We start from the raw sequence: 24,538 nt of genomic DNA on the forward strand, positions 1-24,538 counted from the left end.
TTGCTAAAATTGTCTAATCTGACAATTTGTTGGTACCGATCTCAATGAGCATGTATAAAAAAGTAATCTGTCTGAAAATGGGGTTCAATTTTGCTATTTAGGGTTATTATGAAAGAAAGGCCAAGATGAACGGGCCGCGTTTTAGGGGGTGAAGAATGACAGATTACCAAAGTTTGTGTTTTTTAGCCATCCATCAGGGCCAAACGAAAAGCAGGTTGTAACCAAACGAGGTTGGAAGAGGTCATACGAACAAATACAAAGAAAATTGGAACTGCATGGGAGAAGGATAAGAAGTGAAGCTTTGAACTGGTCAGGGCGGAGAAGGAGTGTGCATAACTATGTTGGTTCGGGGGGGGGGGGTTCGTGTTACAGTTTGGGTTTGGTGTGCAAGAAGTTTGGATTGATATTATAGTATTTTACTAGTTTAACTATATAGATTAGAACGTTTTTAAGTAAGGTAAGCTAACATTCCCTTTAGTTATGTTGAAATCTAGCTTCTTCAAAAAGTAATCCAGATTAATCCTCTTGGCTGAGAAACAGTGAAGATAAGTAATTTCATTTGCCCGATAAATCTAACTTTATAATTTGATACCCATTTTGCGTTGGTTTTCTAAACTTTTTTTTTTATCAATTATTATTATTTTAAAATAGAGTATGTGTTTGTTTGTTCTTTTATAACACTAATAAATCTTTGTCAAAAGAAATTGGTTTAACATTTGTGTTTGCCTATCAAGCGAATATTTCCAATCTTGAAACTTCAAAAATTTCCAAACTTGACCAATTAAGTATATTGTACGTATTTATGTTTATAACGTTGCATATATTATATGCAAAACTGTAAATTCTGAAGATTCAACTTGTTTTAAGGTTTCAAGTTTGTTTCAAGAAAACGAATAGGAGGTGTTCACATTGTTTCCTCATTATAGGAATTTACATGTACGATGTTGAAGGTCGGAAATACTACGATTTTTTGAGTGCTTATTCAGCAGTCAATCAAGGACACTGTCATCCTAAAATTATTGACGCCCTTAAGAAACAAAGTGAAAAGTTGACGCTGACATCTCGTGCTTTTTATTCTGATGTTCTTGGAGAGTACGAAGAATTTATCACAAAGCTTTTTGGATATGACAAGGTGTTGCCGATGAACACTGGTATGTATTGGGTCTTTCAAAGGATTATAGGGTAGCCTACCGGACGGATTCCGGACATAAGTCGGGACGCTTACTTGGTTCCCATACGAAGGTGAGGTGTGACGTTAATTAACTATATTTTATTTTAAATAATTAAAATAAATAGTTGAAATGATTGCATGATATTTCAGCGTTAAATGCCGTACTGATTCGGCATTGATGTATTAATTAATTAAAAAAAACTTTTTCCACAAAATAAGTTTTTCAAAGAAAAGTAAAGAACTCCATTAAAAAAAAATGAGCAAAAATAAAATAAAATAATCTACCAAGCTCGAAACTACCACAAATCAGCATTGATAAATAAATGAAACCAAAAATTAACAGAAATTACAATAAATAACCGAGTCAAACTCAAAATGAGCAGAAATTCACATAAGTTGGGCGCAAAACCCCAAGGCCTTCCCAAGGCCTGAACAAAATTTTCATTTTACTGAAAAAATACAAATGAATGTTCATTGTCAGTTGAATATGCATATACTGATAATGTTAAAATTATTAAAATGTTAATGTTAATATTATTTGATTTATTAAAGTTATAAAAGTAAAAACATTTATATTTTTTTCAGTAAAGTGCAAATTTTGTTCTAGCCTTGGGAAGGCATAGGGGTTTTGCGCCCAACTTATGCTAATTTCTGCTCGTTTTGAGTTTGACTCTGTTATTTATTTTAATTTCTGTTCGTTTTGGGTTTCATTTATTTATCGATGCTGATTTGTGGTAGTTTCGAGCTTGGTAGATTATTTTATTTTTGCTCATTTTTGTTTAATGGATTTCTTTACTTTTCTTTGAAAAACTTATTTGGTAGGAAAATTTTTCTTTAATTAATTTCTTTTCGTTTTATATTGACATAGTCTTTTCAGGGAAAAAGAAAATAACACTTTAAGTCTTTTCGTTTTTTAAGACTTTATAGTTTGGCCTGCTATTTGTATGCCGGAGGAAAATTTTCAGCAATTTTTTTCGACATACACCATTTTAAAAATCTGGACACAAATAATACTGTTTAACTTCGTTTCATATCTCCTCTAGTTGACCTGAAATGGAAAACTTGATATCATTCGCAAAAAAATATGTTTACTTTCTTTGATAGCTTTGATACACTTACACTATTCTGATTTGGTTAAATTTTAAGAGCAGAAGTAGCCTCGAAAGTTTAAACATAATACCCTCAGTCGTTCTTTGGATACTGCTGATATGCCTTATTGGGAATTAGCATTATCACAGTGCAATTCTATTTAATCTTGAGGCAACATTTAGTTTTTAAACATAATGGGCAATTGGGAGGGTGGGAGTGGAAGGGGGATTAGTTGCCCTCCAATAAAACCCTTGCCTTGAGGGCTTTGGCGGAGTATCCTCCTCAAAAAACATATTTTCTATCTGTAAGTCAACTGCGCTGAACAAAATGGCTATCTCAAAATTTTTATTGGATGTGTCTGGGAGAATGATGGGCGTGGGGGGGGAGGGGGGCTAGTTGCTCTCCAATCACTTTCGACTATTAAAAAGGGCACTAGCCTGTTGAATTTCCAATCTAACGAGCTTTTTTGAAGTCTCTACTATAAGATCTTCCATAAAAACATTTTATGCCCCCTGAGAATAACTTAAAACCCCCGCTCTGAGGTTTGCTGGGGAATGTCCTCCTCAAAAACGTATTTTCTATCTGGAAATCAACCACGCTGAACAAAATGGCTATCTCAAAATTTTGATTGGATGTGTTGGGGTGAATGATGGACGTGGGGGGGGAGGGGGATAATTGCCCTCCAATCACTTTCAACTATTGAATAGGGCATTAGCCCTTTGAATTTCCAATCAAATGAGCCCCTTTTGAAGTTTCTATGACAACGCCTTTTAGAAAAACCTTATATACCCCAGGATATAACTTAAAACCCTTGCCCTGAGGGTTGTTGGGGAGTGTCCTCCTCAAAAACGTATTTTCTATCTGGAAATCAACTACACTGAACAAAATGGCTATCTCAAAATTTGAATTGGATGTGTTTGAGAGAATGATGGACGGGGGGGAGGGGCTATTTCCCTCCAATCACTTTCAACTATGAAAAACGGAAATAGCCCTTTGAATTTCTAATTGGATAAGCCTTCTTTGAAATTACTAAAACAAAACATTCTATAAAAACCTTATATGCCCAGGGCATAAATTAAAACCCTTGCCCTGGGGGTTGTGGGGGAGTGTCCTCCTCAAAAACATATTTACTATCTGGAAATCAACTAAGCTGAACAAAATGGCTATCTCAAAATTTTTATTAGATGTAGTTGGGGGAATTCAGGGCGTGGGGGGGGGCTTGTTGCCCTCAAATCACTTTTGACTATTAAAAAGGGTACTAGCCCTTTGAATTTCCAATCGAATGAGCCTTTTTTGAAGTTTTTACGACAACACATGCTATAAAAACCTTATATGCCCCCAAGGCATAACTTCCAACCCTTGCCCCGAGGGTTGTGGGGGAGTGTCCTCCTCAAAAAGATATTTTCTATCCGGAAATCAATTACGCTGAACAAAATGGCTAGCTTAAAACTTTGATTGGCTGTGTGTGGGGGAATGATGGGCGTGGGGGGGGCTATTTGCCCTCCAATCAGTTTTGACTAATGGAAAGGCCACTAGCCCTTTAAGTTTCTAATTGAACGAGCCAGTTTTTAAGTTTCTACGAAAACACTTTCGGTAAAAGCCTTATATGCCCCAGTGCATAACTCAAATCCCGGTCCCCAAGGGTTGTGGGAAAGGGTTCTCCCGAAAAACATATATTGTATCTGGAAATAGGTTCCGCCGACCAAAATAGCTATCACAAACTTTGGATTGGTTATGTTCGGGGGAATGATTTGTGTGGGGGGGGGGCTAGTTGCCCTCCAATCAATTTCGACTATTAAAAAGGGCACTAGCCACTCCAATTTGCAATCGAATGAGCCCTTTTTGAACTTTCTACGGCAACTCCTTCGATACGGAGTGTACGGGTATGGAGAAAAAAAAACACATTGTGCCCACATCGTTCGGGGGGGGGGGGCTAGTTGCCCTCCAATAACTTAAAAAAGGGCACTAGCCCTTTGAATTTCCAATCGAATGAGCTCTTTTTGAAGTTTTTACGACAACGCCTTCTATAAAAAACCTTATATGTCCCCAGGGCATTACTTAAAACCCATGCCCCAAGGGTTGTGTGGGAGTGTCCTCCTAAAAAACATATTTTCTATCTGTAAATTAACTATGCTGAACAAAATAGCTAACTAAATATTTTGATTGGTTGTGTTGGGGGGAACGATCGGGGTCGGAGGGGGGGGCTAGGTTACCTCCAATAACTTTTAACTATTGAAAATGGCAAAAGCCCTTTAAATTTCCAGTTGAATGAGCCTTTTTTGAGGTTTCTACGACAACGTCTTCTATAAAAACCGTATATGCCCCCAGGGCATAACTTAAAACCCTTGCCCCGAGGGTTGTGGGGGAGTGTCCTCCTAAAAAAGATATTTTCTATTTGGAAAACAACTACGCTGAACAAAATGGCTATCTAAAAATTGTTATTAGATGTGTTGGGGCAATGACGGGCATGGGGGGGGGGGCTAGTTACCCGCTAATCAAGTTTGACTCTTGAAAAGCGTCCGATCCTGATGAATTTCCAATCAAATGAGCTTTTTTTGAAGCTTCTTCGACAATGTCATCTATAAAAACATTATATTCCCCTAGGGCATAAATTAACTCCCTTGCCCTGGGGGTTTTGGGGGAGTGTCCTCCTCAAAAATATATTTTCTATCTGGAAATCAACCACGCTGAACAAAATGGCTATCTCAAAATTTTGATTGGATGTGTTGGGGTGAATGACGGACGTGGGGGGGCGGGGGCTAATTACCCTCCAATCACTTTCAACTATTGAATAGGGCACTAGCCCTTTGAATTTCCAATCAAATGAGCCCCTTTTGAACTTTCTATGACAACGCCTTCTATAAAAACCTTATATTTCCCAGGATATAACTTAAAACCCTTGCCCTGAGGGTTGTTGGGGAGTGTCCTCCTCAAAAACGTATTTTCTATCTGGAAATCAACTACGCTGAACAAAATAGCTATCTCAAAATTTTAATTGGATGTGTTTGGGAGAATGATGGGCGTGGGGAGGGGGCTAGTTTCCCTCAATTCCCTTTCGACTATTAAAAAGGGTACTAGTCCTTTGAATTTATAATCGAATTAGCATTTCTTAGATTCTCTATGCAAACGCTATCTATAAATACCTCATTTACCAGCAGGGTATAACTTACAACCCTTGCCCCGAGGGCTGTGGGGGAGTGTCCTCCTCAAAAAGATGTTTTCTATCCGGAAATCAACTACACTGAACAAAATGGCTATCTCAAAATTTTGATTGGATGTGTTTGGGGGAATGATGGACGTGGAGGGGGGGGGGGCTAGTTGCCCTCCAATCACTTTTGACTTAAAAAGGGCACTACCACTTTGAATTTCCAATCGAATGAGCCTTTTTTGAAGTTTCTACGACAACGCCTTCTATAAAAACCTTATATGCCCCCAGGGGATAAATTAAAACCCTTACCCCAAGGGTTGTGGGGGAGTGTCTTCCTCAAAAAGATATTTTCTATGTGGAAATCAACTACGCTGAACAAAATGGCTATCTCGAAATTTTTATTGGATGTGTTTGGGGGAATGATGGGCTTGGGAAGGGGGGGGGGCTAGTTGCCCTCCAATCACTTTCGACTAATAAAAAGGGCACTTGCCCTTTGAATTTCCAATCGAATGAGACTGTTTGAAGTTTCTACGACAACGTCTTCTATAAAAACCTTATATGCCCCCAGGGCATAACTTAAAACCCTTGCCCTGAGGGTTGTGGGGGAGTGTCCTCCACAAAAAGACATTTTCTATCCTGAAATCAACTACGCTGAACAAAATGGCTATCTAAAAATTTCAATTGGATGTTTTGGGAGAATACGGGGCATAAGGGGGGGGGCTAGTTGCCCTCCAATCACTTTGGACTATTAAAAAGGGCACTAGCCCTTTGAATTTCCAATCGAATGAGCCTTTTTTGGAGTTTCTACGACAACGCCTTCTATTAAAAACCTTATATGCCCCAGGGTATAACTTAAAACCCTTGCCCCGAGGGTTATGGGGGAGTGTCCTCCTCAAAAAGATATTTTCTGTCTCGAAATCAACTACGCTGAACAAAATGGCTGTCTCAAAATTTTGATTGGATATGTTTGGGGGAATGATGGGCGGGGGGGGGGGGCCTAGTTGCCCTCCAATCACTTTCGACAATTAAAAAGGGCAGTAGCCCTTTGAATTTTCAATCGAATCAGCCTTTTTTTAAATCTCTACGGCAACGCCTACTATAAAAACCTTATATGTCCCCAGGGCATAACTTACAACCATTGCACTGAGGTTTTTAAGGGAGTGTCCCTATAGAGAAGCTTTATTCCATTGTGAAATTAATTAGTCTAAACAAATGGCTCTCTCAAATTTTTGATTGGATGTGTTTGGGTGAATTATTGGCGTGGGGGAGGGGGCTAGTTGCCCTCCAATCACTTTTAACTATTAAAAAGGGCACTAGCCCTTTTAATTTCAAATCGAATCAGCCTTTTTTGAAGTTTCTACGACAACCCCTTCTATAAAAACCTTATATGCCCCCAGGGCATAACTTAAAACCTTTGCCCCGAGGGTTGTGGGGGACTGTCCTCCTCAAAAAGATATTTTCTATCTTGAAATCAACTACGCTGAACAAAATGGATGTCTCAAAATTTTGATTGGAAGTGTTTGGGGGAATGATTGGCGTGGGGGGGCTAGTGGCCCTCCAATCACTATCGACTATTAAAAGGGCACTATCCCTTTGAATTACCAATCGAATGAGCCTTTTTTTGAAGTTTCTATGACATCTTCTATAAAAACCTTATACGCCCCCAGGGCATAACTTAAAACCCTTACCCCGAGGGTTGTGGGGGAGTTTCCTCAAAAAGATATTTTCTATCTGGAAATCAACTACGCTGAACAAAATGGCTATCTCAAAATTTTGATTGGATGTGTTTGGGGGGATGATGGGCGTGGGTGGGGGCTAGTTGCCCTCCAATCACTTTCGACTACTAAAAAGGGCACTAGCCACTCCAATTTGCAATCGAATGAGCCCTTTCCGAACTTTCTACGACAACTCCTTCGATACGAAGTGCCCGGGCTTGGAGAAAAAAAAAACACATTGTGCCCACATCGTTCGGGGGGGGGGGGGCTAGTTTCCCACCAATGAATTTTACTATTAAAAAGGGCACAAGCCCTTTGAATTTCCAATCGAATGAGCATTTTTTGAAGGTTTTACGACAACGCCTTCTTTAAAAACCTTATATGACCCAAGGGCATAATTTAAAACCCGTGCCCCAAGGGTTGTGGGGGAGTGTCCTCCTCAAAAAGATATTTTCTATCTGGAAATCAACTACGGTGAACAAAATGGCCATCTCAAAATTTTGATTTGATGGGTTTCGGGGAATGATGGGCGTGGGGGGGGGGGGCTAGTTGCCCTACAAACACTTCCGACTATTAAAAAGTCCAATAGCCTGTTGAATTGCCAATTGAATGAGCCTTTTTTGAAGTTTATACAACAAAGTTTTCTATAAAAAAAAACCTATGTGCCCACAGGACATAACTTACAGCCCTTGTCCCAAGGGCTGTGGGGGAGTGTCCTCCTCAAAAAGATATTTTCTATCTGGAAATCAACTTCTCTGAACAAAATGGTTTTCTCAAAATTTGTATTGGATGTGTTTGGGGGAATGATGGGCGTGGGGGGGGGGCTAGTTGCCCTCCAATCACTTTCAACTATTAAAAAGGGCACTAGCCACTCTAATTTGCAATCGAATGAGCCCTTTTTGAACTTTCTACGACAACTCCTTCGATACGAAGTGCCGGGGCTTTGAGAAAAAAAAACAACACATTGTGCCCACATCGTTCGGGGGGGGGGGGCTAGTTGCCCTCCAATCACTTTCGACTATTAAAAAGGGCACTAGCCCTTTGAATTTTCAATTGAATGAACGTGTTCTAAAGATTCTATAACAGTATTTTCTATAAAAACCTTTTATGCCCTCAGGACAAAATTTAAAACCCGTGCACCGAGGGTTGTGGGGGAGTTTCCTCCACAAAAAGATATTTTCAATCTGGAAATCAGCTACGGTGAACAAAATGGCAATCTCAAAATTTTGATTGGATGTGTTTGGGGGAATGATTGGCGTGGGGGGGGGGGGCTAGTTGCCCTCCAATCCCTTTCGACTATTAAAAAGGGCACTAGCCTTTAGAATTTCCAATGGAATGAGCCTTTTTCGAAGTTTATACAACAATGCCTTCTATAAAAAAAAACTTATATGCCCCCAGGGTATAACTTAAAACCCTTGCCTCGAGGGTTGTGGGGGAGTATCCTCCTCAAAAACATATTTTCTCTCTTGAAATCAACTTCGCTGAACAAAATCGATATCTCAAAATTTGGATTGGTTGTGTTGGGGGGACGGAGGGGCGGGGGGGGGGGGCTAGGTGCTCTCCAATCACTTTCGACTATTAAAAAGGGCACTAGCCACTCTAATTTGCAATCGAATGAGCCCTTTTTGAACTTTCTACGGCAACTCCTTCGATACGAAGTGCCGGGGTTTTGAGAAAAAAAAACATTGTGCCCACATCGTTCGGGAGGGGGGCTAGTTGCCCTCCAATCACTTTTGACTTAAAAAGGGCACTAGCACTTTGAATTTCCAATCGAATGAGCCTTTTTTGAAGTTTCTACGACAACGCCTTCTATAAAAACCTTATATGCCCCCAGGGCATAAATTAAAACCCTTACCCCAAGGGTTGTGGGGGAGTGTCTTCCTCAAAAAGATATTTTCTATCTGGAAATCAACTACGCTGAACAAAATGGCTATCTCGAAATTTTTATTGGATGTGTTTGGGGGAATGATGGGCGTGGGAGGGGGGGGCTTGTTGCCCCCCAGTCACTTTCGACTATTAAAAAGGGCACTAGCCCTTTGAATTTCCAATCGAATGAGCCTTTTTTTGAAGTTTCTACGACAACGTCTTCTATAAAAACCTTATATGCCCCCAGGGCATAAATTAAAACCCTTACCCCGAGGGTTGTGGGGGAGTTTCCTCCTCAAAAACATATTTTCTATCCTGAAATCAACTACGCTGAACAAAATGGCTATCTAAAAATTTTGATTGGATGTGTTTGGGGGAATGATGGGCGTGGGGGGGGGGGGGGCTAGGGGCCCACCAATCAATTTCGACTATTAAAAATGGCACTAGCCCTTTGAATTTCCAATCAAATGAGCCTTTTTTGGAGTTTCTACGACAACGCCTTCTATTAAAAACCTTATATGCCCCAGGGTATAACTTAAAACCCTAACCCCGAGGGTTATGGGGGAGTGTCCTCCTCAAAAAGATATTTTCTGTCTCGAAATCAACTACGCTGAACAAAATGGCTATCTCAAAATTTTGATTGGATGTGTTTGGGGGAATGATGGGCGTGGGGGGGGGGCTAGTTACCCTCCAATCACTTTCAAATACTAAGAAGGGCAGTATCCCTTTGAATTTCCAATCGAATGACCTTTTTTTATATTTTCTACGACAATGTCTTCTATAAAACCATTATATGCCCTCAGGGCATAGTTTAAAACCCTTGCTCCGAGGGTTTTGGGGAAGTGTCCTCCTCAAAAAGATATTTTCTATCTGGAAATCAACTACGCTAAACAAAATGGCTATCTCAAAATTTTGATTGGATGTGTTTTGGGTGAATGATGGGCGTGGGGGGGGGGGCCAGTTGCCCTCCAATCACTTTCGACTATTAAAAAGGGCACTAGCCACTCCAATTTGCAATCGAATGAGCCCTTTTTTAACTTTCTACGGCAACTCCTTCGATACGATGTGCCCGGGTATGGAAAAAAAACACATTGTGCCCACATCGTTCGGGGGGGGGGGGGTGCTAGTTGCGCTCCAAAAACTTACGACTATTAAAAAGGGCACTAGCCCTTTGAATTTTCAATAGAATGAGCCTTTTTTGAAGTTTCTACGACAACGCCTATAAAAAACCTTATATGTCCCCAGGGCATAACTTAAAACCCTTGCCCCAAGGGTTGTGTGGGAGTGTCCTCCTCAAAAAGATAGTTTGTATCTGGAAATCAACTACGCTGAACAAAATGGCTATCTCAAAATTTTTATTGGTAGTGTTTGGGGGAGTGATGGGCGTGGGGATGGGGGGCTAGTTGCCCTCCAACCACTTTGGACTATTAAAAAGGGGACTAGCCCTTTGAATTTCCAATCGATTGAGCCTTTTTTGAGGTTTCTACGACAACGTCTTCTATAAAAACCGTAAATGCCCCCAGGGCATAACTTAAAACTGTTGCCCCGAGGGTTGTGTGGGAGTTTCCTCCTCAAAAAGATATTTTCTATCTAGAAATCAACTACGCTGAACAACAGGGCTATCTCAAACTTTTGATGGAATGTGTTAGGTGAAAGTAGGGCCGTGGGGGGGGGCTAGGGGCCATCCAAGACCTTATAACAAGGGAAACGAGTTATAGCTACGCGTATTGCCATTTGAAGATGGCTGTTTTGAAGTTTCTTCTACAATGCCTTCTATAAAAACCTTATTTGGGTAAAAAACCTTACAACCCCTTTGGGGGGGGGGGGGCTAGTTGGCCTCCAATCAATTTCGACTATTAAAAAGGGCACTAGCCACTCCAATTTCCAATCGTATGAGCCCTTTTCCAGGTTTCTACAGCAGCTCCTTCGATACGAAGTGCCCGGGTATGGAGAAAAAAAAACACATTGTGCCCACATCGTTCGGGGGGGGGGGCTAGTTGCCCTCCAATAATTTACGACTATTAAAAAGCGCACTAGCCCATTGAATTTACAATCGAATGAGCCTTTTTTGAAGTTTCTACGACAACGCCTTCTATAAAAAACCTTATATGTCCCCAGGGCATAACTTAAAACCCTTGCCCCAAGGGTTGTGTGGGAGTGTCCTCCTCAAAAAGATATTTTGTATCTGGAAATCAACTACGCTGAACAAAATGGCTATCTCAAAATTTTGATTAGTAGTGTTTGGGGGAATTATGGGTGTGGGGTTGGGGGGCTAGTGGCCCTCTAATCCCTTTTGACTATTAAAAAGGGCACTAGCCCTTTGAATTTCCAATCGAATGAGCCTTTTTTGAGGTTTCTACGACAAAGTCTCCTATAAAAACCGTCTTTGCCCCCAGGGCATAACTTAAAACCGTTGCCCCAAGGGTTGTCTGGGAGTGTCCTCCTCAAAAAGATATTTTCTATCTTGAAATCAACTACGCTGAACAAAATGGCTGTCTCAAAATTTTGATTGGATGTGTTTGGGGGAATTCGTGGCGTGGGGGGGGGCTTGTTGCCTTCCAATCACTGTTGATTATTAAAAAGGGCACTAGCCACTCCAATTTGCAATCGAATGAGCCCTTTTCGAACTTTCTACGACAACTCCTTCGATACGAAGTGCCCGGGTTTTGAAAAAAAAAACACAGTGTGCCCACATCGTTCGGGGGGGGGGCCAGTTGCCCTCCAATAACTTTCGACTATTAAAAAGGGCACTTGCACTTTGAATTTCCAATCGAATGAGCCTTTTTTGAAGTCTCTACGACAACGCCTTCTATAAAAACCTTATACGCCCCCAGGGCATAACTTAAAACCCTTGCCCCAAGGGTTGTGGGGGAGTTTCCTGCTCAAAAAGATAAATTCTATCCGGAAATCAACTACGCTGAACAAAATGGCTATCTCAAAATTTTGATGGGATGTGTTTGGAGGAAGGAGAGGCGTGGGGGGACTAGGTGCCCTCCAATCCCTTTCAACTATTAAAAAGGGCACAAGCCCTTTTAATTTCCAATCGAATGAGACGGTTTTGGAGTTTCTATGACAACGCCTTCTATAAAAAACCTTTTATGCCCCCAGGGTATAACTTGAAACCCTTGCCCCGAGGGTTGTGTGGGAGTTTCCTCCTCAAAAAGATATATTCTATCTTGAAATCAACTACGCTGAACAAAATGACTATCTCAAAATTTTGATTGGATGTGTTGGGGGGAAGGATGGGCGTGTGGGGGGGCTAGCTGCCCTCCAATCACTTTCGACTATTAAAAAGGGCACTAGCCACTCCAATTTGCAATCGAATGAGCCATTTTTGAACTTTCTATGGCAACTCCTTCGATACGAAGTGCCCGGGTATGGAGAAAAAAAAAACACATGATGCCCACATCGTGCGGGGGGGGGGCTAGTTGCCCTCCAATAACTTAAGACTATTAAAAGGGCACTAGCCCTTCGAATTTACAATCGAATGAGCCTTTTTTGAAGTTTCTACGACAACGCCTTCTATAAAAACCTTATATGTCCCCAGGGCATTACTTAAAACCCATGCCCCAAGGATTGTGGGGGAGTGTCCTCCTCAAAAAGATATTTTGTATCTGGAAATCAACTACGCTGAACAAAATGGCTATCTCAAAATTTTGATTGGTAGTGTTTGGGGGAATGATCGGCGTGGGGGGGCTAGTTGCCCTCCAATCACTTTTGACTATTAAAAAGGGCACTAACCCTTTGAATTTCCAATCGAATGAGCCTTTTTTGAAGTTTCTACGACAACGCCTGCTATTAAAACCGTATATGCCCCCAGGGCATAACTTAAAACCCCTGCGCCGACGGTTGTGGGGGATTTTCCTCCTCAAAAAGATATTTTCTATCTTGAAATCAACTACGCTGAACAAAATGGCTGTCTATAAATTTTGATTGGATGTGTTTGGGGGAATTATTGGCGTGGGGGGGGGGCTAGTTGACCTCGAATCACTTTCGACTATTAAAAAGGGCACTAGCCCTTTGAATTTCCAATCGAATGATCCTATTTTGAAGTTTTTATTACAAAGTCTTCTATAAAAACCTGATATTCTCCAAGGGCATAACTTAAAGCCCTTGCCCTGAGGGTTGTGGGGGAGTGTCCTCATTAAAAAGTAATTTTCTATCTAGAAATCAACTACGCTGAACAAAATGGCTGTCTCAAAATTTTGATTGGATCTGTTTGGGAGAATGATTGGCGTGGGGGGGGGGGAGGACTATTTGCCCTCTAATCACTTTCGACAATTAAAAAGGGCACTAGCCCTTTTTAATTGTCGATAGCAACAAAATAGATAGCAACAAAATGGCTATCTAAAAATTTTGATTGGATGTGTTTGGGGGACTGATGGGCGTGGGGGGGGGGGGGGCTAGTTGACCTCGAATCACATTCGACTATTAAAAAGGGCACTAGCCCTTTGAATTTCCAATCGAAAAAGCCTTTTTTGAAGTTTCTATGACAACGTCTTCTATAAAAACCTTATATGCCCCCAGGGCATAACTTAAAACCCTTACCCCGAGGGTTCTGGGGGAGTGTCCTCCTCAAAAACATATTTTCTATCTAAAAATTAACTATGCTGAAACAATGACTGTCTAAATATTATTTTGGAAGATGTTTAGGGGAATGCTAGGCCTGAGGGGGGGATAGTTGTCAGCCAATACGTTATTGGTATTAAAAGGGGCACTAACTACCAAATTTTCCAATCGAGTTGGCCCTATTCGAAGTTTCTAAGACAACTCCTTCGATACGAAGTGCCCGGGTATGGAGAAAAAAAACAACACATTGTGCCCACATCGTTCGGAGGGGGGGGCTAGTTGCCCTCCAATCACTTTCGACTATTAAAAAGGGCACTAGCACTTTGAATTTCCAATCGAATGAGCCTTTTTTGAAGTTTCTACGACAAAGCCCTCTATAAGACCTTATATTTCCTCAGAGCATAACTTACAGCTCTTTCCCCAAGGGTTGTAGGGGATTGCTGTTCAAAAAAATATATTTTATCACAGGAAATTAGATATGTTGATCAAAATGGCTATCTCAAATCGTGGATTGGGTTCATGTGGGGGAATGATGGTGGTGGGGGGGGGGCTATCTGACTATCAATCCCTGCTGATTATTAAAAAAGGCAATAGCCCTTTGAATTTCCCATTGAATGAAGCTTTTTTTGAAATTTCTACGACAACGTCTTCTATAAAAACCTTATATGCCCCCAGGGCATAATTTAAAACCCTTGCCCCGAGGGTTGTGTGGGAGTTTCCTCCTCAAAAAGATATTTTCTATCCTGAAATCAACTACGCTGAATAAAATGGCTATCTCAAAATTTTGATTGGATGGATTGGGAGTAATGATGGGTGTGGGGGGGGGGCTTGTTGACATCCAATCACTTTCGACTATGAAAAAGGGCACTAGCCCTTTGAATTTCCAATCGAATGAGCCTTTTTTGGAGTTTCTACGACAACGCCTTCTATTAAAAGCCTTATATGCTCCCAGGGCATAACTTAAAACCCTTGCCCCGAGGGTTGTGGGGGAGCGTCCTCCTCAAAAAGATATTTTCTATCTGGAAATCAACTACGCTGAGCAAAATGGCTATCTTAAAATTTTGATTGGATGTGTATGGAAAATGATGGGCGTGGGGGGGGGGGCTAGTTGCCCTCTAATCACTTTCGACTATTAAAAAGGGCACTATCCACTCCAATTTGCAATCGAATGAGTCCTTTTCGAACTTTCTGCGACAACTCTTTCGATACGAAGTGCCCGGGTATGGAGGAAAAAAAAAAAAAAAAAAACACATTGTGCCCACATCTTTCTTTACTTAGGCAGCGCTTTCCTATGATACGGATAAGCGTGATGAGTCTAACAAACTATTAGGTTACTTCCATCCTCAGTTAGTTGAAGTAAGTTAAAGTATTACAAATTCTACAGACTCTTAGCATTTAACAAGAATAAAATTTTTCCTATTTTCCTCTTCTTTGAGGTCAACATTAGTTAAAGATTTATGGTACTATGAGAAAGACGTTCATAACTTTGACGTTCAGTAATAATTAACTAATGAAACTAATGCTTGAAATAACAGGCAAACAATCGTTTAAAGCCATCTTTATCTTTCCAATAGTATCTATTCGTTGCCTAAGCTTAGCCTCACATTCTGAAAAAAAAAGAAGCAGAAGTATCTGCTTTAATTTTTTCTTTGATCTTAGATCCTTCGTCTGGGCGTAATTATTAAGTAATAATTAACTAATGAAATTTAGTAGTGCATTAATGGTCCATGATTATCCAGCTTATATGGTTGTAAGAAAAATATGAGATTGAAAAGGAGCAATAAAAAGCAGACTTTTGCTGGGTAAGGATAATAATTTAAGGATTGCTTTGACTTTCCTCATATCTTTTTAGCGCCACTAATTATGTTGTCATCCAAAATCATCAGGAATGAAACAATATTGGTCAAACAATGCAAAAGATAGTCTAAATCTTGATATATGTTTATTCTAATTTTATCAGTTCTTAGTAAAAATTCGGATAGAAGATGTTTCGTGATATTGCTGAAATGAGCTGGGAACGAAAGATAACCATCGTAGTAGAAATGATGGGATTAGAGCTACTGGCACCCCGACCATGCAGATGAAAGCTCCTCCATTTTTCCAAGACAAACGAGGTGCAACATACTTACCTTTATTCTAAACAGGTGGGAATGGGGTCGGGGCCAGATCCCACTTTAGTCCTCCAATCATACGAATGGACATGATTTTACTTCAAACAAGGTACAACACGCTTTCCTTTTTGCTGTTGGGGATGCGTTTGAAGGTGCACATGTCCTCTTTTTGCTTCTAGTTTTGCGGTACATTCGTAAGGATATTTAATTATAAAGACAAACGCAGGCAATCAAGGGGATATATTTGAGCAGAGGTATGTGGCAGGAAAGCTGCCGAGCGAATGGTTGGTAAACTTTGCGGTTGATAACTATTGTAAAAGTTGGAACTATGGGAAACATTTTTATTGATTCAATGGTAATCAATTTCATGAGATTGTTTACTTCTGAGATAGCTTACTTGGGTAGTGACAAAAAGAAGTCAAAGGTAGGTAGTTTGCCATTGAAATTTAATGGACTTGTAGTCTAACCTAAAGACAAGGAGGTATTGTCAAAGATTTTTTAGACTACCAACCTCTATGTCCAACGCTCCGGGAGGTTTCAAATTTTGACGGTTGGGGGCTCCGTTTTTGATATTTTGATACCTCTTAATGTCTGGACTGCAGTAGCTCGCAGTCTAAATTTTTTGGGGGAAATTCTCCTCAACTGTGGCTACGTGCCTATCAAATCCAAGGTAAGCCTGATACTTTCGTGTGGAAGGTAGGTCGCAATTCGTGCTTGTCTTGGAATATCTGTCTCTTTTCTCCCTTTGCCTCAGGGTTCTTGCCCCATAAGTTTCAATTGGATCTGAGTACTTCCAAGCTAAGTCGGTGAAGGAACATTCACCTCTGTAAATCATTATTATAATGTCCCATTGGCTTAAGGTACTTGCCTCATTAGTTTAAAGCCAATCGATGAAAAATACCCTACCTGTGTCTCTGCTGAAAAGCTATTATCCAATCATACTACAAATTCATGTATTATTTCAGCTTTTTAAAAAAGTACCAAATGTCAACCTTTCTGCAAAACAGTTTGTGGTAAGGGATTTCATTTTGTTTCGAAAAACACCTCTGATCATCTTCCCTATAGTTTCAGTTTTATAGCTGCTATCTTTTATTTCCTTCACTTAAAAACTGAAGGAATTTGTTTGAAAATCAAGTTAAAAAAAAGAAGGCTTTGTTAAAACTCTTTATTCAAATTTACTCAGATGCTGCATATAAATATAAATACACACTGAAACAAATACAGTTAAAGATACAAGTATTTATAAACAACAACGGCAAAAATTGTACGACTGGTGACACTTTTTCTACTAGATTTCTACCGGCGCGTTAACAACGGTCTCAAGTAGCTTTCCTCATATGGTTGATATTTAGTGGATAACAGCCGATAAGTAGCTTCTATAGAAGAAGTATTTTTATAGTTACTTGAATTGCTTTGTTTATTTCTTTTAGTTAATGAAAAATTTCTATTGGAAAAATATGGATGTTCTTAATAGAAGTGTGCAACTTTTGTTGTATTTTGTATCCCTCTCAGTCCAAAACTGAAAAAGATTTGTTCTGAACTAGAATGATTCGTTTGTATTGCTAGTTGTTAGAAGTGCGGCGAGAATTTGACGCAGGAGATTCTCAGTCTGTGCTTGGTCTATACTAGTGATAGATCGAGGGGGTGTGGTGACTACAATGCCTTAGCATGAGTGCACTTTTTCTTACGTTTATATGAATCTGTCTGGCGAAAAAATCAACAACAACAAAAAACGATTATAGAATTGAGAATTGTAAAGTTGCAAATCTGAATTTTACCCCATCCCCCCTCCTCCTTACCAATCTCTTAAAGAAATTAGAAAACGTCAAATACATCTCTGATGACGTTATCTGTATTGCATATCACTCTTTGGATTTGAAATACTGAGAAACCTCTAGTGAGAACTCGTTTGATCCATCTTCTTTGGGTTGGAACTATGTGGACCTACACCAGTGATGCTTACCCAAGTAAAAGTGATAAAATTGAGCACATAATTTGTCTATTTCCCCCTTTTAAATGTGCTTTTAACTTGAAAGTTGGCTTTTTCAGTTTCATATTGTTATAACTAAAATGAATGGTTGAAAAGGAGAAAAAACTGGGCCTAATTTTTAACGTTTATTTGCTCCATAAAAGAAAGCAGTGAAAAGTAAGTAACTATTGCTGGCTGTTGTGCTCCTGTTGCGCATTTTGGTAAGTTTTAACTTTATAAACCAGAGAAAAAAAGTTTGAAACTAGTTTTAAAGACAGTGGAAAATAAAAGCGGAAGTCTCAATTCAAACCGACTGTTTTTAACATAATTATGAGTCTGCTCTTAAATACCATTGGTGTATTTTTTCTTCTTGAAAATATATATTAATAATATATTCGGGTTTCTCTATAGCTGGCCGAGGAACAAGAATTTAACTGAAAGCTATAAATCGAAAATGCTCAAAAGCTTCTGCTCGTAAGGAGGTCTACCCCCTCCCCCCCAACAACTAAATGTCTCTGCTAAGCGAAGGTTGACAGTCGACTATTGACTCTATGAGGAATGATGAATGAGGCATTTCTGGTTGCACATTAACATAGACCAAAAATTAACAGCTAAAGAGCGTATTCCAAGTCTTAGGAATCAACTGTAGAACCCAAATAAGGTTTTCAAGTTTGTTTTTTACTGGCGAAGTTTTTTTTCGACGATTTATAGAAGATAAATTTATAAAAAAAAACTGCATTTAAATAATATTACTTCGATTTGGTTTGATTTATTAGATTGTTTGGGACTTTCAACCTAAAAGTGCTGAAAAATTTTCTGTTCAAGTCATCACATGTCTCTCCTGTCTCTTATAAAGCGAGTTTGCCTCTGTAAAAACGACCAGTGAGTAAGGAACCCCTTTAGAAGCACAGGAGGTCATCTACAGGACTGGTTTGAAATGCTCCCTTTAGCTTTGGACATGACAATTCCTTATGAAAACTATAAATTGGTAATCCCATCACCTATTATCTAGCCCATCGTCCCCCTTTGAGATTAACCTATGCAAGGCTTAAATAGTAAAATAATTATTTACATTGCTTATTGTTCTGCACTAATAACTGAAGTTGAGGTTTATGATTTGAGACTAGGAACTTCATCCGCTATTTCATCTTCTTTTGTAGTCTTTTTCTGATCTTCCTTGAGCCATGATTTACCTGGAAATATGTTAGTGTTTAGTCGGCAGTTTATTCCCTCTTTTTTAGCTTATTTTATAGTATCCATATATTGATAGTATGCATGACTGCAAATAGGGGCATAGAGGAAAATTCTCCCTTTAATATTTACCGGCGAACGCCTGTCCCCAGACCATACACCCATAAACACTGAGTCTTCGTATGTAAAATTCGTTGTGGTTGTTAGTTAAAAGAGAGTTCTCTGGCATAAAAATAGTATACTTTAAAAATAAAGCGAAACTTTGAACATAACTGCTACTAAAATAGTGGTGTCACAAATAGCGGATCTTGTAAAAGTCTAATTTTCGTAGCTTCAGAACTTCCAACTTTTCTTCATCAGCATCATCAGTATAACGTGAGCCACATAGGGTACTCTACGCTATTCTAAGGTCATAAAACTCTTAGAGTCGATATTATTCTTTGACAAAGTTTACTCGGCATTTTAAAGTTTAGAGATTACGATTTTTATTAAAATCGAAAATGAAGGTCCTTTTTAGTGGGGGCCTTAATGAAACTTAGTGTTCCCATTAATATGTTGAAAATCCTTGCTAGATTCCGTTTTAAACAAGGTTTGACATTCCCACCTTTCCACAAAATTCTCGGAGGAGGGGTTTTTGAATGGCCACTGATCCATTTTGTGCCTCAGATCACACATTGCATGTTATATTTGTAAACAAGGTACATCATCCCATGTTTCTGGTAAAGAGCTGGAGATAGGGAAGACAAGGGGGGCTGACTCTGGCCCTCCAATCATTTAGATTGAAGATCCTTGACCGTTCCTAGTTCAAACAAGGTACAGCATGCCTAACTTTGCACTAAAAAGTCGGTGGTTGATGGCAGGGGGTCTAAGGCCTACTTTTCTTCTCAAATTATGCCAGTTGAAAATCCTTGTCTGATTTCGGCTGAAGCAAGGTACGACACACCCATCTTCCTACTGATAAATTGACGGTGGAAGAGGCAGGGAACGTTGGATGGGACACAGGCGCACTTTATGCCTCTCATAGCGTACGGGACAAATCCTTGCATGATTCCGCGTCAAACTGGGTTCGGCGTGCCTCCTTTTATAATAGCTTGGTCGCCAGAGTGCACAAGCCCACGTTCTTTCGGCAGTTGGGACGGGGTGTTAAAGAGGCAATGGGCCCACTTTGGATCATCCAGTCATACATATTGAAAATCACTTGTATGATTTTTGGTCAAACATACATGCCTTTTTACAGAAAAAGCTTGTGGAATAAGGGGCATCAGAGGAGGTGGGGGTGTTGGAGAAAAATAGCCCCATTTTTGTTCCCAATAGTATGTATTGCAAGTGCTTCCGTGATTCTGGTTCAATTACAGTAGAGAGAATATACAGTAGCGACTTCTTTCTCCAAACATGACACATATTTCATACCGCACGTAAAGACTCTGAGCCGTGTCGTCATAGCCTTTCCACAGGTTTCACAGGTTTTCCAAAAACTCATAATGGTGTGTGCATTGGAATCGTGCGTGCGCAAACGCGGAGTATGAATCTTGTGTGGTTTTAGGTCTGTGTCACAAATTTTTAATGGAGAGTATAGCCTTTGGCACTACTGTATGTTCTCTGTACTGAGGGTTCAAGCAAGGTGCAACATGCCTGCCTTTCCACTAAAAAATTCATGAGAGAGGGAGATGACGGAGAGCCCACAGAACCACCTTTTGCCTTCAGCTTGGCTAGTCACCAAATCAGGACTTTGTTTTTTCTTGTGCGGAGTCATTATCCGATTTCTTTTTACTTTTTACCACAACAATGAAAGTTGCCAGCCTGTGGAAAATTTTTCGTATATGATGTATCTCGTGAACTAGTTTTTGTGCAATACAAATGATATCTTGCACCTTTCAAGGATTACTGTTCGTGTTCGGTATTAAGAAAAAATGGATCTATCTTAGTTCAAAAGTTGATTTTCTTGTTGTGGTTGAACTTTCTAACATCACTATTGAGAAAGGAGCAAAGGGCTCCAGTCTCTTTAGCAATGAGAGATATTTTAAAGAATACATGACGCATATGATACTATTCTTCTGCATCAGTTCCAAATAGTCCCCGAAGCCGCGACGAAAACTGGCGGCGCGCTGACGAAAATATTTCAGCGCGCCGCCACTGCAAAGGCTTCGGGACGCCGCCGAATATTTCTAGCGCCGAATTATTTTCCGAGACTACTGAGATGAAAATATAAGGCAAAATCTACTATTCAATGGCACTTGCAAAAATTTTGGATTCCCCTCAAACTGTTTTGGAATTTACTCGTTTACTATGGGCTTTAGATTATCTTTCACTTGTTTCTGTCCTCTTCACTACAATATAATAATTTCTAATTAAAATAAACTTCAACTAGGCCTGATATTCCTCGAATATGTTCTTTATAAATGTTCTCTTTTTTGGCTGAATAAATATATGTAAAATCTTCACAAAACTCTAAGATCATAAGCATTCAACCCGCCGGCCCATACTACGGCTAACGGGTTAAGCTGCACTTTATTGCAAAACTTTATTACATTACTCCTAAGTGGGTAGATTAAATAGTGAAGCTATGAGAAACAATAGTCACTATAGCATAGAGAGTGAAGTGTTGGGAAGTATCAACCCCCTTATTATGTAGATTAATAACTGACTATTTAATCTATATTGTTGTTCTCTGCTTTCATACATTCTTTTGTATTTGATTTCCATTCATTTTCATTGTCATATTGATTTAATCCACCCTTAGCTTTTACGCCAATGTTTAACTTTTGCATTTACAATGCTTCAAAATTGAAAAAAAAACCCTGAATATAACTTGACTTGCTTACTTGACGTAAAGCTCTTGCTCGGCAGCGTTGCCAGCGTAGAGGGTACCAGACGTCAGCGCCGTTAGTCGTCTACAGAGTGGCCTGTTTTGGGCGAGGGTAGGAGCTTCGCTGGGGTCAATGCCCCACGCTGTGAGTCGATCGCGGATGATATCCGCCCATCTCATACGTCGTCTACATCTGGGGCGTTTCCAGCCGTTGGCAGTTGGATCGAAATCAAATATAAGTCGGGCAGGTGTTTCAATGGGTAGGGGATATAAATGACCGTACCAACCCAGGGAGCAGGACTCAAGCTGTTCGGACAGGGGTGGTAATTTAAAGGATCGGAGGATATCCATGTTCCGTATAATATTATACGGAATCCTCCTAATATTCCTCCTAATATTTTTTTGAAATTTTGCCTTGAATGCCAATACCATCACTTTCATCCTCTTCTGCCACTGATCAAGTAGCTTCCTTTTCTTTGACGACGTACAAAACATTGAATTTCTCGTTTTGTCTCCTATTAGACGCTGGTGGACATTTTATGTCTTACTTTTAATTCAAATTGTTACTTGAGAGCGACTAGAACTTCTAGAACTTCGATCCTCCTTTCCCAGAGGAGAGTCCTAGAGCCACTGTACTGCAGTAACTGTTGGTTTTTACAGCCTAATCACATGTATAGTTGAAAAATATTCCTCCAGCTGAAGAGATGCTAGAAGTTGAGTCCTCTCTCCATATTGATAGGAAGAACCGCTCACGAGAATTTGGCCCTAAAAACTACAAATTTGAGAGTTTCCGGAACCCATCTGGCAAAGAAAGCAAAACCACTGACTTTCCCAACTTTCATAAAACTTGCGTTCAATAATGCAATAGTGGATAACCGTCCCTCCATTTTGTGGGATTGTGTAACTTAATGTTTAGAGGTAAATGTGGCATCACGTGGCAATGTGACCTCTAAAAATTGGACGATATTTATGTAGCTTCTCAGAAGTCCCAAGTCAATTAGCTGTCTCCTAATTTTCTGCCAAAGTCGGGTCAAAATTAGCACGATAGACTTGACTCCTTTGCTAGACTCTACGCTATACTCTTTTGTACGTGAGGACAGGGGTTCGAATCCTGGTGTTGCTGGCTACTTATTTTGGAACGAGGGTCAGTGGCGTGATTTTGTATGCTTAGCCAAAGTCGGACCAGCTCTAAATGGGTATCTGAAGAAATCTGAGGAAGGTAAAGAAGAAGGGCGGGTGAAAGCAAAGGATGGCTGGCCCCCAACCCCCATTGCACTTCCTGGATGAAGGGCCATGAAACGGAGAGCAGCATCGCCAGTAGGAACTTAAAAGTCCAATGCCGTGCTCTTTACCGTCACCTTTAGTTTTCGTTGTAATGTCATTGACGGAAAAACGGCGGTAAAGTAGACATAAACGTTGCTTTTTGTGAGTATTCTATTGAAGGGAAGAGACATCAGGGAATTGCAAAATAGGTATAGGGTAGTCAAAGAAGGGAAATGTAGGATGCAAGACCAGGAAATCCAGACATAGAGTGAGATATTCACATCAAATTCCCTTGAACTTTTGTGCACCACATATGGTGCAAATATGTTTATTTTGATTTAGGCTTTAGAATTTAAATTCAATTAAATTTTAAATTCCCCATTTTGTCGGATTAATTGAATTTAAGGCAGTTTAAGGTCTCTCTGTCGATCATTTGGATTAAAAGAATGTTTCAGAGAAGTTAAGATTGATGTCATGTCCTTATTTTATCTGAGGTTTTGTCGTGTAATGTAGCTGAAAAGGAATTGTGGACCCCAAGAACTCTTGCTTAGAAGGAATCCCGAAAAGAACTGATACCAGTTTAGTTTTCGAAACTTTAAAAAACAAGCAAAACAAAAATCAAACAATTCGTGGTAACGAACTGTAAGTAAGGAACGACCCGGCTCAATAGTAACCGAAACTCTAAAAAACGGAATTTTGATACCAATGGATACATCAAAAGAATCAGATTTTTATGCTGATTTCAAATATATAAGTTTCATCAAGTTTAATCTTACTCATCGAAAGTTATGTGCGTGAGAAAATTACCTTATTCTCGAAAAAAGGGGGAAACAACCCCTAAAAGCTATAGAACTTTAAAAATCCCACCCTCAGATTTAGCGTATCAGAGAACCCTACTTTAGAAGTTACAAGCTCCTGTCTGCAAAAATGTGGAATTTTACATTTTTTGCCAGAAGAAAGATCACGGATGCGTGTTTATTTGTTTGTTTGTTGTTTTTTTTTTTTCCCAGGGGTGATCGTATCGATCCAGTAGTCCTAAAATATCGTGAGAGGACTCATTCGAACGGAAATGAAAAGTTCTAGTTTCCTTTTAAAGCGACAAAAAGAATTGGAGGACAACTTGGCCCCCTCCAACATTCATTTTTTCCCGAAGTCACCCAATTAAAATTTTGAGATAGCCATTTTGTTCAGCATAGTCGAAAATCTAATGAATATGTCTTTGAGGATAACTTAGTGCCCCACAGTTCCCGGGGGAAGGGCTGCAAGTTATGAACTTTGCCCTTTATATAGTATTGGTTAATGGGAAGTATACAGACGATTTCAGGAGGGATTGTTTTTCTGGTGGGGGGGGGGGTCGGAGGCGGGTGTTACGGGGGCGGATCTTTCCATGGAGGATGTTTCTTTGGGGGAAGGGATATTTCGATGAAGTGGGTGTCGGATTTCCCAGTATTATTTGAAAAATAGTCCGAAATTAAATAAAAAAAACACGTTTTTTCATCTGAAAGTAAGGAGGAATTTTGAAACTTAAAACGGACAAATAGTATTAAGTATACGAGGGGGTTCGCCCCCTAGTCAAAAACTCACTCTTTACGCTAAAGTTTGTTCTAGTACTTTCAAAAGAGATATCTATTCTAATTAAC

At 39.9% G+C, this 24,538-nt stretch overlaps 2 protein-coding genes across 2 annotated transcripts in view; one reads left to right on the plus strand and one right to left on the minus strand.

Annotated features, from left to right (window-relative positions):
- Nucleotides 1-24,538, plus strand: part of Oat (Ornithine aminotransferase precursor) — a 164,276-nt gene that overhangs the window by 22,450 nt on the left and 117,288 nt on the right. The window contains exon 3 of the mRNA XM_089088252.1: nucleotides 927-1,151. Within this exon, the coding sequence (XP_088944378.1) occupies nucleotides 927-1,151 (225 nt within the window). The remainder of the gene's footprint in view (nucleotides 1-926; nucleotides 1,152-24,538) is intronic.
- Nucleotides 16,827-24,538, minus strand: part of LOC148953043 (uncharacterized) — an 80,362-nt gene continuing 72,650 nt past the window's right edge. Inside the window, exon 3 of the mRNA XM_089088254.1 lies at nucleotides 16,827-18,831. Coding sequence (XP_088944380.1) covers nucleotides 18,778-18,831 — 54 coding nt within the window. The 3' untranslated portion in view covers nucleotides 16,827-18,777. The remainder of the gene's footprint in view (nucleotides 18,832-24,538) is intronic.

The sequence above is a fragment of the Artemia sp. Qi Xiang Cuo genome, chromosome 4 (assembly GCF_049724085.1).
Source record: "Artemia sp. Qi Xiang Cuo chromosome 4, ASM4972408v1, whole genome shotgun sequence".
Classification (NCBI taxonomy): domain Eukaryota; kingdom Metazoa; phylum Arthropoda; class Branchiopoda; order Anostraca; family Artemiidae; genus Artemia; species Artemia sp. Qi Xiang Cuo.